This window comes from Capra hircus, chromosome 5 (assembly GCF_001704415.2).
Source record: "Capra hircus breed San Clemente chromosome 5, ASM170441v1, whole genome shotgun sequence".
Taxonomy (NCBI): domain Eukaryota; kingdom Metazoa; phylum Chordata; class Mammalia; order Artiodactyla; family Bovidae; genus Capra; species Capra hircus.
Window position 1 is genome coordinate 5,667,370 of NC_030812.1, and position 18,796 is coordinate 5,686,165.

At 37.7% G+C, this 18,796-nt stretch overlaps 1 protein-coding gene across 5 annotated transcripts in view; it reads right to left on the reverse strand.

Annotated features, from left to right (window-relative positions):
- Positions 1–18,796, reverse strand: part of OSBPL8 (oxysterol binding protein like 8) — a 166,558-nt gene that overhangs the window by 42,393 nt on the left and 105,369 nt on the right. For 4 of the 5 annotated variants that reach the window (XM_018047583.1, XM_018047581.1, XM_018047582.1 and 1 more), the window contains one exon: positions 1,732–1,802. In XM_018047583.1, the coding sequence (XP_017903072.1) occupies positions 1,732–1,802 (71 nt within the window). Of the gene's footprint in view, positions 1–1,731; positions 1,803–10,303; positions 10,926–18,796 lie in introns of those variants that run through there. The other variant, XM_018047584.1, reaches the window with a different exon arrangement.

Sequence of the window (18,796 nt, forward strand, 5' to 3'; positions counted from 1 at the left end):
TCTTAATACAAACTAGTTATTAATGTCATTGTAATTAGCATCTAATAAATCATAGGCAATGTATGAGAATCAAGATTCAAACTCACTTTTTTAACCTTAAAGTAGCGAGTGCTTGGTGTCCAGTAGAACTTTCTGAATAACAGCAATATTCTATATCTGAATGGTTAAATATGGTAGCCACTAGCTACATATGGCTAGTGAGTTATTGAGATGTGGCGTGTGCAACTGAGGAACCAAATTTCTAATTTTAAAGTTCATATACAATTCAGTGCTATTACACTCGAGGTGCAGTCGAGTTTCCTTGTTTTTCATTAATCTGCACTGCTTCCCTTTCCAGGCTCCCTCTCCTCCTGACCCCTTCTGCCCCTCCCCCATTCTCCTGTTTAGAGATTAGGAGGCTGTGGTAGGTAGGTATGGAGTTTAGGCTTCTGAGTAGGAATACCAATTAAACATACATTCACCAATGTTCGTATTAACTGCTTGAAAATAGGTTTTTAAAATTCCATAAATTTCACTGCATTTTGAATCATGGCAGAACCAAGATAAACTATCTCCTTGTTAATTTACGCGTCTTACGTAAAGTGATTAAGCCATTTCTCATGTATTTCTCTTTGTATTTTATACATACAAAGTATGACACTAAACTCTCACCTTATATACTTTTACCCATATTAAATAGAGGATGGACTTTTATGTAATGAAAAGTTAAGTGTGAATAAAATTTGTATAAAACATCATGGAATCCTCTGACTCAACCACTCTGAAGAACAAAACAAAAAATGTCCGGTTTTACAAGCAAAGCCTATTCTAAGAACAGCAGAGAATTCACTAGCTTAAGAAACAGATTTTCTTACAGTTATTGAAGTTTGATTCCATAAACAAAAAAGCTTCTTCTGCTACTAAACCTGACCAGAAATAAGTCAAAAGTCAAATCCACTGACAAATTATAGAAAATCTAGTGAATTACAAACCCATAGGAAAGCCTATGCATCACCCAGCACTTCTCAAATTTGAATAGCACTCTTAGAGAAAAAATTCTCAACAGACCTAAGAATATATGTGTTAGTCAGTTGTGTCCGACTCTTTGTGACCCCATGGACTGTACAGCCTGCCAGGCTCTTCTGTCCATGGGATTTTCCAGGCAAGGATACTGGAGTGAGTTGCCATTTCCTTCTCCAGGGGATCTTCCCAACCCAGGGATCGAACCCGGGTCTCCTGCATTGCAGTCAGATGCTTTACTATCTGAGCTACTAGGGAAGCCCAAGAATATATACAAGGACCCAATTTGAAAACTACTAATTTAGGGAACTCTATCTTATCCTAAGAAACTGTCTTTCAGTTGCATGCTGCTATAGTAAAACATATTTGGTCTTTAACTGTTAAAATGTACAAGTTTTTGATAGTCATTTGAATGAACCCAAAACACTTAAAACTTTAAAAAAAAAAGAACCCTGACTGTTTCTCCAGACAGAAGCCTCAGACTTAAGTCTGAGATGTGTGCTGCAGCAGACATACCAGTACAGTGTCACTCAGGAGAGAACCCTGGTTACCAATCGGCTGTATTTCCGAATAACCAACGCATCTAAACCAGCCCCAGGGGAGTGTTCCTTTTCTCCAGATATACCAACATAAATACATTCTGCAAAAATCTGATAAGATTTTGGTGTTAGTTCACTCACCTTAAATGTTAGAAAAGTATTATGATCATATACTTGAGGACAATATGCTTACCTTGCTCTTTGACATAGAAAGTGAAGATTCATCTTTATTTTGAGAAGCATCTTCCTTTCCTCTTTCAAAACCTTAAAAACCAGTCATTATTTCAGTATTACCACATTTGAACATATACAGGTAATAAAAAGCAAATACACATAAGTTATTCAGTTTCAAATATACATTATACAATATTTGACGTGTATCAGTGCAAGAAACCTAGATTCAACATACAGCTTTAAACTATTATAGTTTAAAGACTACTTAGGGGTCACCTCTAGTAATTCTTTAGAATAAATCAAGGCTTACAGAGGCACTGGTGTCTTTCCCTGAACCCATCAACATAAGATAAATGCCTCTTTTTCCTGCCTGTTCACTTGGAATGAATTCAGTGCTCACAGAATGTTTATTTCAGTTAGTTGTTTTCTAACAAAGAACCAACCCAACATACTTTTCATACCCCTTGTCAAACTGGAAAACAACTCCAGAATTGGTGATAAAAGACCACTAGGAAATGAATCTGAATTGAGGGACAGACTTAAAAACAAAATCTAACAATGTGCTTACTGTGAGAATTAAATGAGGATGCCTAGAAAACAATTAGCATAGCATCTGCACATAGCATATATTCAATATAGGCTTCCCTGGTGGCTCAGACGGTAAAGCGTCAACCTACAACGTGGGAGACCCGGTTCAATCCCTGGGTTGGGAAGATCTCCTGGAGAAGGAACTGGCAACCCACTCCAGTATTCTTGCCTGGAAAATCCCATGGACGGTGGAACCTGGTAGGCTACAGTCCATGGGGTTGCAAAGAGTCAGACACGTCTGAGAGACTTCCCTTTCACTATATTCAATTAACATTGACCCTTAATATTATCATTGGCATGGACTCAGTTCAGTTCAGTCGCTCAGTCGTGTCCGACTCTTTGCGACCCCATGAACCACAGCATGCCAGGCCTCCCTGTCCATCACCATCTCCAGCAGTTCACTCAGACTCACGTCCATCATGTCAGTGATGCCATCCAGCCATCTCATCCTCTGTCGTCCCCTTCTCCTCCTGCCCCCAATCCCTCCCAGGATCAGAGTCTTTTCCAATAAGTCAACTCTTCACATGAGGTGGCCAAAGTACTGGAGTTTCAGCTTTAGCACGGACTACTGCTATCTATATTCTAAAAGGATAAATATGAGTGCACTGGGATATAGGCACACACCTTCCCAATCACGCAGCATTAACACAGCACTATGTCTATGTGTTAGTCACTCAGTGGTGTGCAACTCATTGAGACCACATGGACTATATAGCCTGCCAGGCTCCTCATGGGATTCTCCAGGCAAGAATACTGGAGTGGGCTGCCATTCCCTTCTCCAGGGGACCTTCCTGACCCAGGGATCGAACCCAGATCTCCTGCACTGCAGGCAGATCCCTTACCATCCTAGCAGGGAAGCCAGTACAGCACAATGCCAAAGCAGTCACGAGTTAGTGTCGCATGGGTATAATCAGAGAAACGCTAATGCTGAGACGTGTGTGGCCGCCCTAAGTGTAGCAGTGCCCACTTTAATGGAGCTCTTTCTACTTTTGTGGACAAGTAGCATTAACTCTTCTCTACAACCATTTGTTCTGAGTCCAATAAAGCCTTTATAATAATGCATAAATAATCATTCATAGAGCAGTACTTAAAAAGTTACCAGCAGTATCAGTGCCTGAAGCATTTAAAAATCATTTCTAACATATCAATGAGACCACTTTTTCTGTATTTGACTTATATTAGCTAAAACAAATCCATTCTATTTTCTTAATTCAATGATTTTGCCAATTTTTTTCTTTTTTGTAATGTGAAAAAGAAATCTTTTTGTTTCCTTTTCCATCTTTGGTAAGGAGCAAGATGAGGCAATTTTAAAGTTGAGGAGGGGAAAAAAAACCTTATTAAATCTAACATGGAATTTTAAATGAAACTTACCAGAATTTGAAACTTCAGTGTAAAGCAAATCAAAGTTACATAATTCAGCTTAAAAATTCTAAAAATATTTATTTAGAGTAATAAACATAGGCAATTCTTAATACTAATGAATTAACATTAATTATTTCAAAGATCTTCTAAATATATGTATAAAAGAACAAAGATTTTCTAAAAATATAATTATGAATGGAAAAAAGATGATGTCTTCCTTTATTTTCATAAGAACAAAACTATTACTTCAATTTCTCCAGTGTGGTTTTGGTTTCAGATAAATCTATATCAATGCATTTATTAGACTAATAAAATGGCTACTTCACTGTATCTATAGTCACATATTATTTTACCAACATAACAGGAAATTAAAACAAAGTTATAAATCTGAATAAACCTTTTTTGAACATGCAAATATATCTTGCAGAAAGTTTCAAATACTGGGAAAGGACACACAAAAACAAGACTAAACTAAATAAATATCTCCCCCAAAACAAAAAGAATAGGTCACTCATAAACCTAGGTTGTATATTATGTCAGACCAATAAATGAATACCATTTTAAAAGATTTTCTATACCTCAGACTTGCATATCATTATTTTAAAAGGCGGCCCTGATGACTTCCGCATTACTCAAAACTACAGCAGATAAAAAAATAAAGGCTAAGTCCGGTCGAATACTCTGAGTTTCAGCTAAGTGCAAATAAGCAGATGATTACCATAAAATGCAATGACCATATGCGTGCGCATATGCTAAGTCGCTTCAGTTGTGTCCGACTCTGCAACCCTATGGACTATAGTCCAAAATGCACAAAAGCCTTAAAAAAGAAGGCACTGTCATATTGTACAGTATGCTTTCAAGGATAATTCCAAGGTAGGCAAAGCAAAACACATCACATGAAGGACTTTTTCTTTAGACTGCATAAACATGGCTCCCTAAAAATGAGCAAAATAATATTTATCTTAAAATGTCAGTCATGAAAGTACTGTATTTATTAGAAGCCAAAAAGGGCTCAGCCAAAATATTTCTTAGAGTTGTATTTATTTTCCATGTGTGGGGATCTAAAATTACTTTAAAATCATTCTTAATTTTTTTATTGTGACATTTATAAATAAAATCCTGAAGCCTACAATACATTATTGACCATTATCAATAAAATGCATAGGTTTCCCCCCTGGCTCAGCAGTAAAGAATCCACCTGCAATGCAGGAGACGTAAGATATCCAGGTTCGATCCCTGGGTCAGCAAGATCCCATGGAGGAAGGCGTGGCAATCCACTCCAGCGTTCTTGCCTGGAGAATCCCACGGATAGAGAGGGCTAGAGTCCACCAGGTCACAAAGAGTCAGACATGACTGAAGCAACTGAGCATAGCACACACCCCACAATACATTACTGACCATTATCAGTAAAATGTAGAACAGTTTCAGTTCATGACTTTTACCAAGTGTGCTCATTAGTGATATCAGGCAGTAAATTCTCTTCCTGCTATCCTCCTCACTGCTACCACAAGACAGAAACCTATATCCCCACCCAAATGGCTAAGATTAAAAGGACGAGGACCATCCAAATACAGGTAAGACGATGGCACAACTGGAACTCTATTCACTACTGACGGGAATGGCATAATCACTTTGGAAAGCTGTTTTACAACATCCGCTAAAGTTGAAAGTACTCATATTCTAAAACAGAGCAATTCTGATCCTAGATGTACTAAACAGAGATGAGTGCATTACACGGTCATTGAAAGACAGGTACAAAATGTTCACAACAGTTTTATTCATAATAGCAAAATCTGGAGCCAAGTCAAACGACTACTGACAGTAGAATAAATGAACACTTTATGCTCCAGTCACACAATGGAATGATAAACATCAATGAAAAAGAACCAATCACCACTACACAAAACAACAGAGTACTGAGTGAAAAAAGCCACATCTCGCCATCAAAAAAAAAAAAAAAAGGCACATACCATATAATTCCATTTATATAAAGGTCAGGAACTAGCAGGAGAAGGAAGTGGCAACCCACTCCAGTACTCTTAGCTGGAAAATACCATGGGCAGAGGAGCCTGACAGGCTAGTCCACGGGGTCACGGGAGTCGGACATGACTCAGCAGACTAAACAGCAGCTAGCACACCTAACCTGTGGTGGCAGGGGTTGGAACAGCGGTGGAGTTTTGCTGTAGGAGACTGACTGGGGTCTGGGGCCTGAGAAGATTTTCTGGGGACCTGGAGAGTGGCTACACATGTGGCTGTGTGCTGTGCTGTGCATAGCTGGTCAGTCATATCCAACTCTTTGTGACCCCACGTCCTGTAGCCTGCCAGATTCCTCTGGGGATTCTCCAGGCAAGAATACTGGAGTAGATACATAACTAGAAACTCAAAAAGTTGTGCAATGAACCATGTGTAGGTTACACCTTAATAATTTTTTTAAAAATGCATATGTGCTCTACTAGGTCGCTTTGATCATGTCTGATTCCTTGTAGCCCCCCAGGCTCCTCTGTCCATGGGACTCTCCAGGAAAGAAGACCGGAGTGGGCTGCCATTTCCTCTTCCGGGGGATCTTCCTGAGGCGGGCATTGAACCAGTGTCTCTTGTGTCTCCTGTAGGTGGGCTGTTCACTACTAGCGCCACACTCTTTCCTTAATCTTCCAAAGTATTAGACTGCTCTCACTATGGCATCCTTTCTTAGTCTATATCCCTTTAACATAGCCTGCTCTGGGCTGATTCTGATTCATCCATCAACCATGATAATTAAGAAGATAATTAACATAATATTAGTGAAAACAATAAAGTAACCAGTATCCGTTTGTAGGAACACTTGCAATTTTAAGATACGATGATAATTTCCCCCTCAAACATCAGGTACGTTCTATATAACTGAAAAAACTGAGGCTTACAGAAATTAAGTAATGTGGCAAACGTCAGTAGGTGCCAGCACCAGCGCGAATTTAAACTTAGGTCTAACTTTAAAATTCATGGTGTTTCTGGAATGTCAGAGCGCTTCTCTAGATTCAAGGCCACCGTCTTCTGGGAGGCCATGTTTGGGCTGCATAAACACAGTCAGCGGTTTCCTCTAAGACACAGCACTTGGTACATTTGCACTACCCTATTTATCACAAAATATTTCAACTGTCTGTTTTCACGTTCAGGTCCCACACTCGACTGGGAGTTCCTGAAAAGAAGGGTCTCAATTCTTATTCATCCATTCAAATTTTGATAAACTGATCCAAAGATTAATAAAAATGGACTCTACTTTTACATGTAGTGGCTTTTTAAAATATGGGAAATACGCATACTTCAGAAACATACATAAAACATAAAAACATAAGTTAATGAATACAATAACCATCTGCATAACCACCACCCAAATCAAGAATTACAGAATTGTCACCATCCTGGGAGAACCACTCCCTATGCCACTCCATGCCAGTCTTGACCCTATCTACTGTTCCTTCCCTCAGAAATAACTGCCCTGACTTTTACGATTATGTGCCAGCATGCCACAACTGGTATTTCGTGCATCTTCACTGCTGATTAGAATCCTATTGCATGCCTATAGTACTATTTATCCATCGGCTTGTGTTGTCTCTACTTTGTCCCTCTTAAAATACAGGTGATACAAATATTGTTGGCAATGCATCCCAGTAGACATATATCTCTAAGGTTTAAACCAGAAGCAGAACTCCTAGGTCTGAGTACACGTGTGTCTTTGTCTTTAAGAACACCAAATTGTTTACATCTGTTTACTTCCCCCCAACAGTGTATGCTGGTTCTGCTTTCCCCACATCCATGGTAACATCAATATTGACAAATTTTTCAATATTTTTTCCAATCTGTTGGGTGTGTCAATGGTATATCAGTGAGGCTTTAGTTAAGTGTGTTCCTGATCACTAATGATATTGAGTACTATCTCATATATTACCATTTTAATTTTCTCTTTGTGAAGAAACTCTTCAGTACATTAAAAAAAAAAAACTCTGTACTTTTTCTTGATTTATATAGGAATTCATAATGTTTTCCAAATATTGGTTCTTTGCCAGTTATATTTATTACAAATATCTCCCCACTCTATGGCTTGTCTTTTAATTCTCTGCATGGTCTCTTTAGATGAATGTCTCTTAATTTGAACACTGTCAAATGTAGCAACCTCATTCTTTTAACAGTTAGTGCTTTTTGGGTCTCAAGAAAATCTTCCCTAAATCTGTGGGAAAATAGCATGAAGATATTTTCCAGTAATATAGTAGTAAAACTTTCTCCTACTAATTCAATGGAATGTGATTCCTGAATAAATTAGTACACTGTCCCTAACTTCTTATTAACAGATGAAAAATGCTATCATCACTGATAAGATATAACTTTTTATATACCTCATTAAAACTTGGTTCAATAATGTTTAGATATAATAAAGCGAATTTTATACTGCTTCAGCCTTGTTAAAATCAGATTACATACGCAGTATCTAAAAATGTAGATTCGGTAAATATTTACAAATATAGAATTACTGCATTAACTAAATTGAACACAGGCAAGAATTAAGAAATTGTACAAGAAAAAAATTCGGAGAAGTCAAAATATACTAAAAAGATCTAACTATATACTGAAGCTTCTACAGAGTGTCTGTAAATTTCTTTGTTCAAAGTTTATTTCAATTTCTAGGTACATGGACAAAGGGTACCATTCTATTTTATAACTCTATCATACAGAAAAAGGTCATACCAATTTGTTCCTTAAGGTAGAAGTGACCAAAAAAAAGGGCGGGTGGATTTTCCCAAGGAAAATGAAAACTAAAAAGGGTTGTGGTCAAAGCAGTGAAACAAAGCTATCTTTAAATATCACTAATGTATAACCTCTCTTTCTCCAACGCTGTCAGATAAAAACAATAAAATGCCCCATTATTACTTTTAACTTAAAAAAGGCCACTTCTTTGAAGTACCTGATTCTATTCAACTATTCTACCTAGCTGATAAAACATATTAGAAAGCGCTTTTTATCATGGCTAGTTTTACTATTATTGTTAGTTGTATTAAGAGGACTGTGGAAGCATCCTTATGAATATGACCTTATCTAGTTCAAGAATTAGAAAACAAAGCCAAACATCTGCTTTTCCACTAAAAGAAATCTATCTGGATGACCTTCAATATTCTCTTTGACAGAAGAAACTCACAACTCTGTCTTAAATTAAATGAAGTAAAAACCAAACTTCTAAAACGTTAAGTTTTCTATTGTTAAGTAAGGTCACCTGATTATTCTCTACATTAAGTAGACTCATAGCATGAAGGTCAGCAAACATGTGCCAGCAAGCCTGTTGGCTTAAAAAAAGAAAAACAAGGAGCCAAACACAGAAATGGAACAAAGTCACATTGAAAAAGCAAGTAAGTATCCAACAACATTAAAAAAAAATTTGTTTGTTTTATTTTCAGAGTCACTTCTGAACAAAGACAAATAGTAAAATTTACACCATTGTGAGAACATTAAGAAAGAAGCATGGTAGTAAGCATGCTACACTAAGACTCAACACGGATTATGAGTGCTGTTTAAAGCTTATGTTACTCAGGCAACAGTTCAGGACTATGGCTTCCAATATTTTCAAAACACCATTAGAAAAGAAAATGAAGTCAGTGAATTTATAATAATTTATTTAATTGTCCAAGTAACACTGTATCTCAAGAGAGTGTATGTCCTACCTATCAGCATGAGTATTCACAAAAAGCTAAGAAGAAAGGCTAGTGTGAAAAATGAAAATATAATTCGAATTTCACAAAATGAGTGTCAGAAAAATACATGAACAATTAAAACAACACCAGTTCAGTCAATATTTGTCATGAGGATTAAAAGAACATTTTTATTTTAAAAGAAAAATATAACCTTAAAAGAGTAGATATGATTATGTAGCAGTTTAGTATTCTGAAAAGAAAACAAAGATTGCTTATATCTTAACATCTATATCCAAATATTTGCTACAATAAATCTTTTTCAAACAATAAAAGATCAGTTAACAGCTACATCTCATTGACCAATTGTTTAATGTCTAAATCATAGCTGTCAAATGTATAATTTCATTTAATAAATATTGCCCTAAAAATAACATTTTCTAAGTAAAAACTGGTCATACATAAACACATTTAACAACATGAAGTAAGGCATTTCAAAAATTAAATTACACAGATAACTTCATGTTAGTCGGGACTTAATCTATTAGAGCATAAACTAAACATCAATTTTCACAGTTACTATTTTGCTTGAGAATAGTCAAGCAAATATTAATATTAAATATGTGGGTTTCATTTGCAGAAACTTCAGAACAATTGGTTTATTTATAGAATTTTATCTCAACTCTACAAAGGGCTTTATTTTTATCAAAGGGTTATAATATTTATTTCAATAATTAAAAACTCATGCTATAAGCACTCAAGATTCATACTTCATTGAATCATTAGCTTTCAAGTTCAAGCATAAAGAGAATGTAAAAGAAAATATGAAAAGCCAAGCCATATAGTAGCAGTTACTAAAATCTAATCTTTCACTATAGAATTGTTTTGTTTAAGAGAAAGCAGCTTTAAGACATTAAGATGTCTAGTTTATTTTAATGAAAAGTCTATAAGAAATTAAGAAAAGAATGCAAGATTAAACAAACAAACCTGGCAAAGAAGGAGAAAGTTCATTGTATCCTCCAAATGAAGCGTTCCGGACAAGCTTTCGGCCATCAATTCGTGGAGGAAATAAAACAGGCGAAACCACAGTACAGGAAGAAAACCTACGTTGTTGTGAGCTGTCTTCTTTCATGGCTTAAAAGGTCTATGTAATGTATACACTCACCCAGAAGGCTAATTAGACCAGTATGGCAATAACAGGCTTTTCTTCACATCCAAATATAGCGAACCCACCAGCACAGACAAAGGACACACACATTTAACAGCAAAGGAGAAGGACCAGAGATCGTCAAATCAGCAATAAACAGATAGAGAAAGAGGCTGACAGAAAAGGCATTAAGCCATGCTGCTGGGTGTTTTAGAAGAAATGAGCTGAAAAACAAGAAAGGCTATTCTATTTTACCTTTTTATCAAACCAGTAATGCCCTGCACCGAATTACTGCCTTAGTAAAACAAAGCAAGATTAATACTTAGAGATTCAGGATGAAACAATACACTCAGTTTCTCTCTTCTCAAAATACGCAATCCTCTTCTCATACTCATTATGCTTTTATAGTATCTGCCACACTTCCCACGTCTTCTGATTCTTTCCAGTTTTTGCTTACTTTAAAAATGGATATAACACTTGTTTATCTTTCCTGAAGCTTCTAGATTTATATCTAATCTACTGCTTGCTTTAGCTATGATTAAGAATTCAGAAGGGAAGATATTCTTTCAAGCACATTTTTGATGGATTCCAACGGCTAACAGAGAATAAACACTTAAATTTTACCTCTAGTAGAGATACATGTGTCATTAAGACACTGCTAATGCAAACCATTAACAGAAAAGATTAAAAGGATACCACTAATAATGCTGTATGCTCCAATATGTTTCTCTGAAAGAGATGCTATAGTTCCTCTTCATTACATTTAAACTTTTCAAAAGATATCCTCCACCAATGAATATTTTACACTTAAAACTCTTATTTTAAAAATGCAACTTTATTATCACAGTAACAAATATAAATATCGTTGTTTTTTTTTTTTCTGGGTTAAAATTAAGTGACTAGGATGATCCCATATCATTAAATCTAACAGGAAAGTACCTCTAGCCAAAATGATACAGTATGTCATCTCCTTATACCTAATCTTTAAAATTCTAAGAAGACTTTCCTAGTTATATTAAAATGCATTTACTTTACTGTATACCTTAACTAAAGTTAAAAAGCTTTAAGTCAGTTATTTTCTTTATATACCCTAGACTGATTTTTCTAACCACAGGTCTTTCAACCTGGAAACACACCTTCTTAGACAACAACTCAATTATAGCTGACTTGGTGGCTCACTTTTATAGGCGCCTTACTGTAAGATCTCCACCTCCTTCCTCATTATGCATACACTTCAAGGCTGGCTCTCCATTCATACACAACAGCATCCCACAAAATCTAAGACTATTTCTCTTCAAAGGAAAGGACATTTAAACAAACTTAATTTCCTGTACATACTAGTTCTTTGATAAAGGCATTTTAAAATCAGTTAGTGATAAAAATGGTTTATGGTTGATACCCACAACTAGAACAGGTTTTGGGTTTGGGAGTTTTTCCCCCACTTTTCTCCCTTGTCATGAAATATAAACTGCCATTTAATATAGGCATCAGAGAAATACTAATAAATAATTCACCCAGTGTTGCCTACCTCTTAAAGCATAAAGAACATAACATCACAAAAGGCATTTATAGTGCAATGGTTAAACAGAATTTGAAATTAAAATTGCTTGGGTTCAAATCCTAGTTCTAACCTAGTTGGATATATTAGAGCCATTGACTTAATTTCTCTGAGTCTCTGTTTCCTTATCTATAAAATTTTAATAACATTATCTATATTACAGGACTGTTGTAAGGATCAAATTGGATAATAGATAGAAAATCAAGAAAGGTTCCAGGTTAAAATGGTAGAATCAAGATAGTGACCTAATAACGTATTTTCTCCTAAAATTCAACAAAAGTTATAGGGATGGAGTATTTTTTAGAAGAGCATACACAAGTGTGGGCATGTATTCCACAAGTACGCATCCACGAGAGGACACGGCGACACAGAAACTGGCCCCTGGAGAGCATGAGATGGACCTGCAGCCACTTGTCCTGCAGCTTCAAGAAAGCTGAACCACACATCAGTGGCAAAAACTGAGAACCAACCCTACAATAGCAAAAAGTCCTTCCACAGATGATTAATAGCACCGCGATTAGGGATCAGATAAGTTACTGATATCAACAATACTGGAACCAGGACAAAAGAATAGGCAGTGTCTTCAAAACTAGCAGGAAAATGACTTCCAATTCAGAGGTAATGACATTCAGAAAATGACTTCCAATTCAGTCTAATTATCAATTACATATTAGGGTAAAATAAAATATTTTTAGATATGCAGGGTCTTAAAAACTTACTTTCCATGCATGTTTTTAAAGAATTTACTAGGATAATCATTATTACCTAGGGTTCTACAATAGAATTAAGCTTAATGAACTACAACATCCACTTTTTTAAAATGAATTAACTCTTTTCTCCCATGTTTCTATTATGGCTCTTACCATGCACCATATTCTTGGGAGAATTGAGAAAATATTCACCTATATTATTTATTATATGCCTTCCTCATTTCCCTCTCAGGAACTCCCTTGAGAAAGAATATATACTCTACCAAAAAGTGATAGCAACTCAAGGATACACAGAATAAAGGAAATTAAAAGATGCTTGCTTGTTGGAAGAAAAGCTATGACAAACCTAGACAGCATATTAAAAAGCAGAGACATTACTTTGCCAACAAAGGCCAATCTAGTTGAAGCTATGATTTCTCTGGTAGTCATGTATGGATGTGAGAGTTGGACCATAAAGAAAGCTGAGCACAGAAGAATTGATGCTTTTGAACTGTGGTGTTGGAGAAGACTCTTTAGAGTCCCTCAAACCAGTCAATCCTACAGGAAATCAGTCCTGAATGTTCATCGGAAGGACTGATGCGGAAGCTGAAGTTCCAGTACTTTGGCCACCTGATGCGAAGAACTGACTCATTGGAAAAGACCCTGATGCTGGAAAAGATTGAAGGCAGGAGAAGGGGACAACAGAGGATGAGATGGTTGGATGGTATCACCAACTCAATGGACATGAGTTTGAGTGAACTCCGGGAGTTGGTGTCGGACAGGGAAGCCTGACATGCTGCAGTCCATGGGGTCACAAAGAGTCGGACACAGTTAAGTGACTGAACTGAACTGAGAATACAGGAAACAGGTTACTCAATATAAAGAGCTGTCATCATCAAAATGTCTCCTCCTATCACTGCACTATCTCTTTTTGACCCAGAGACAAATTCTGTGAGATCTACCAACATTCTTTTCTGACGTTGACAGGTCCTGACAGTATGCTGATGAGGTTTATTCTCTTTCCCTCATCCCTTGATGTATAGGTAAACTGAGGAGACTTCAAATAAATGGAAGTGTTTTTTTTTTTTTTAAACTTTATTTTTTAGAGCAGTTTTAGGTTCACAGCAAAATTGAGAGGAAAGTACAGGCATTTCCGGTACCAGTAAATGTATTTTGAAATTCCCTAACACTAAAAAGAACTAATACCTCTGAATATATTATCTTTGGTCTAGGGGCTCTTTCCATATTAAAATGGCAGATATTTGGGCAGGGGCAAAAACCACAGCATGTACAAGACACAGTGACCAAAACCATCTCAAAGAAGAAAAAATGCAAGAAGGCAAAGCAGTTGTCTGAGGAGGCTTTACAAATAGCTGAGGAAAGAAGAAAAATGAAAGGCACAGGAGAAAGTGAAACATACCCAACTGAATGCAGAGTTGCAGAGAACAGCATGGAGAGATAAGAAGGCATTCTTCAATGAACAATGCAAAGAAATAGAGGAAAACAGCAGAATGATAAAGACGAGAGATCTCTTCAAAAAAATTAGAGATGTCAAGGGACAATTTCATGCAAGGATGGCTATAATAAATGACAGAACCTGTACAGACCTAACAGAAGCAGAAGAGATTAAGGAGAGGTGGCAAGAATACAAAGAGGAACTACAAGGAAGGTCTTAATGACCTGGATAACCACGATGATGTGGTCACCCATGACGGTGTGGTCACTGACCTAGAGTTGAACATACTGGGGCGTGAAGTCAGGTGGGCCTTAGGAAGCATTACTGCAAACAAAGCGAATGGAGGCGATGAAATTCCAAATGAGCTTTTGAAAATCCTAAAGGATGACGCTGTGGAAGTGCTGCACTCAACAAGTCAGCACATTTGGAAAACTCAGCAGTGGCCACAGGACTGGAAAAGGCCAGTTTTCATTTCAATCCCAAAGAATGTTCAAACTACCTTACAATTGTGCTCATTTCACATGCTAGCAAGGTATGCTCAAAATCCTTTAAGCTAGGCCTCAGAAGTACAAGCTAGGTTTAGAAAGGCAGAGGAAGCAGGTATCAAACTGTCAACATGCACTGAATCATGGAGACAGCAAGGGAATTCCAGAGAAACACCTACTATTGCTTCGTTGTCTAAGCTAGAGCCTTGTGTGGACCACAACAAACCGTGGGAAATTCTTCAAAAGATGAGTGCCAGTCCACCTTACTTGTCTTGTGAGACACCTGTATGCAGGTAGAAGCAACAGAACCATCATGGAATAACCAACTGGTTCAAAACTGGAATGGGAGTATGACAAAGCTGTATATTGTCACCTTGTTTATTTAACTCATATGCAGAGTACATCATGTGAAATGCTGGGCTGGATGAATCACAAGCTGGAATCAAGACTGCTGGGAGAAATATAAAAAACCTCAGATATGCAGATGATACCACTCTAATGGCAGAAAGTAAAGAGGAACTTAAGAGCCTCTTAATGAGGGGGGAAAGAGGACAGTGAAAAGGGCAAGTTGAAATTCAACATTCAAAAAACTAAGATCATGGCATCTAGTCCCATTACCTCACAGCAAACAAAAGTGGAAAAAGTGGAAGCAGTGACAGATTTTATTTTCTTGGGCTTCAAAATCACTGCAGACGGTGACTGCAGCCAGGAAATTAAAAACGCTTGCTCCTTGGAAGGAAAGCGGTGACAAACCTAGACAGCATATTAAAAAGCAGATATACCACGTTGTGGACAAAGGTCCATAGAGTCAAAGCTCTGGTTGTTTCAGCTGTCTTGTACAGATGTGAGTTCAGTTCAGTTGCTCAGTCATTTCTGACTCTTTGCAACCCCAAGGACTACAGCACACTAGGTTTCCCTGTCTATCACCAACTCGTGGAGCTTGCTCAAACTCATATCCATAAAGTTGGCGATACCACCCAACCATCTCATCCTCTGTTGTCCCCTTCTCCTCCTGCCTTCAATCCTTCCCAGCTCAGGGTCTTTTCCAATGAGTCAGTTCTTCGGGTCAGATGGCCAAAATATCGCAGCTTCAGCTTCAGCATCAGTCTTGATTTCCTTTGAGGCTGACTGGTGTGACCTCCTTGACGTCCAAGGGACTCTTAAGAGTCTTCTACACCACAGTTCAAAAGCATCAATTCTTCAGCAGCTGGGCCATAAAGAAGGCTGCTGTGCTATCACTCAGCTGTGTCCGACTCTTTGCAATCCCATGGACCGTAGTCCACCAGGTTCCTCTGTTCATGGGGGTTCTCCAGGTAAGAAGACTGGAGTGGGTGGCCATGTCCTCCTCCAGGGAAATCTTCCCGATCCAGGGATCAAACCCAGGTCTCCTGAACTGCAGGTGGATTCTTTACTGTCTGCGCCACCAGGGAAGCCCTGAAACAGGCTGGGTGCCTAAGAACTGATGCTTTCCAATTGCGATGTTGAAGAAGACTCTTAAGAGTCCCTTGGCCTGCCAGGAGATCAAACCAGTCATTCCTAAAAAAAAAAAATAAACCCCGAATATTCACTGGGAGGACTGATGCTGAAGCTGAAGCTCCAATATTTTGGCCACCTGATATGAAGAGCCAACTCCTTGGAAAAGACCCTGATGCTGGGAAAGATTGAAAGTAAAAGAAGAAGGGGGCAGCAGAGGATGGGACGGTTGGACAGCATTACTGATTCAACAGACATGAGTTTGAGCAAATTCTAGGAGACAGCAGAGGACAGAGGAGCCTGGCATGCTGCAGTCCATGGGGCCTCAAAGAGTCAAACACAACTTAGTGACCGACCAACACCACCAACAAATCCCACAAAAGGCCATAATAGAAAGAATCCCTAGATTCTCCTGCTGTGTGCCCAAAGAAAACGCCCAGCTTCAGTTTTCCTTTCTATAGAGCCAAAAGATTAGGACTGGAGAAAGCAGCTCACTGTTCATGTTAGAACTCTAATGAGCTCCCTGGACAAATTCCAGATCAGCTTTATTTAAAAAACAGATGACTGGCAAACATAGCTGATATTTTGAAATAATCTAATTCGGTAGCTGGAAAATCCACTTAAACCCTATAAAGTTCCATATGCACACTCAGGATAAAATATATTGGCTTAAGTTATTATATTATAAGAACTATATACTTTAATCTTGAATCTCAAGATAATTAGTGAGGTTTTAAGAGATTTAAAATTCTTAAAGCAGCACGAAGAATCAGGAAAAGATCAAAATACTAAAAACAAACATCAGTCAACAAGAATTTAAGAAAGTATTACACCCAAACATGAATAGAACCACCACCTTAAAAAATGAACTAAATATCTGACAGTGGTACTGTACAAACTCAGCAGTGTTTCCTTACAGAGCACAAAATTTTAAAAATAACATAGTTATTTACTATTAATTAAGCAGCTCAGTCTTAGCAAACAAGTCTATTAATAACCTTTCAAAGGACATACAATTTGAGATGGCTGACAATGATCTTTGCTTTAAAAAAGGAAACACAACAATAAAGCTCTCAATTTCCATCCTCCAAAGAGACAAAGTAAGTTCTTAACTGTAATTAGTAAAATTTCACTAATGAGTATATGGCTTGAAAAGCATACAAAGCGATTTTATTTATCCCACATTTCCTCAGAAAATAACTCTTGTAGATTCTCAGTACTAAATATGTTCTCAACAGCACATGCGAATGCACGTACAAAATTAAAAGGATGGCTTAAGATAATTTTAGACTGGAGAGCATTCTTGTCTATATATCCATACTCACATCAGCAAGTATAAGACAGTACTTTCCTTTGGGTGGAAAGTTCTTTGTAATTATATGTGTATATCAAATAATCATTCATGTAATAAAAAATGTGATGAGCATCTACTTTGGGTTAGAAATGTTAAGCACAGGACAGTTATGATATAATAGCCCCTAATTTCTGCTCTTATTGAGCTTTCAACATGTGTGAGTACATGGTCATTAAAAGTTGACTGAAACTCAGGGTCTATTCCCACAAAACAAATATTAAATGAGGTGCTTAGGTTTCTTTCTAAGACTGTTCACAAGAATCTATTTAACTGGAAATGTACTAAGAGCATCTATGAATGTAACCTTTATTAATACTATCTAAGAATTATACAGTAATAACTTTTCAAAAGTGTTTTCACATATGTTCTCAATAGATTCAAAGAACAATAGTATCTCAGTTTTACAGGTATGGCTCAGACGGTAAAGCGTCTGTCTGCAATGCAGGAGACCCGGGATTGATCCCTGGGTTGGGAAGATCCTCTGGAGAAGGAAATGGCAGCCCACTCCAGTATTCTTGCCTGGAAAATCCCATGGACCCAGAGCCTGGTAGGCTACTGTCCATGGAGTCACAAAGAGTTGGACACGACTGAGTGACTTCATTTTCACTTTCAAGCTCGGAGGCATGGGCTTCCCAGGTGGTGCTAGTGAAGAATCTACCTTCCAATACAGGATATGTAAGAGATATGGGTTCAGTCCCTGGGTAAAGATCCTGTGGAGGAGGGCATGGCAACTCATCCAGTACGCCTGCCTGGAGAATCCCATGGACAGAAAAGCCTGGCGGGGTATAGTCCATGGAGTCACAAAGAGTCGGACACAACTGAAGCGACTAACCCGTACACAAACTCTGAGGCATACAGGCTCAAAGTCACACAGTAAATGAGCAATCGGCAGACGAGAATCCAGCCACGGGAGCAGTGTTTCCCCATCTCCTCATTCTGCTTTCCCTACGCCTGCCAACACAAATGCCAGCAGCAGGAATTTTGGGGTAAGGTGAGACTCAAAGAGTGGGGATAAAAAACACCATCCCAGGGTCTGTGGTAGGAAGGGATAAAGCGAGAAACATCTTAATGACAGTGAAGAAGAAAGGAGAGCCTACAGGACAGAGACCACTCAACTGGATCAGCTTTCACATATAGATCGGGACACTTCGTAAATGAAGGACACAATTCAAAACTTTAAACATCTATTTCTCAAAAAATTTTCCACTAGAAAGCTGTGCAAATATCATGCTAGAAAAAAACTACTACACTTTCCCTTCTGTATAACTGAGTTCTCAAAACATAACAGATAAAAAAAATTCCACTCCTTTCCAGCCTT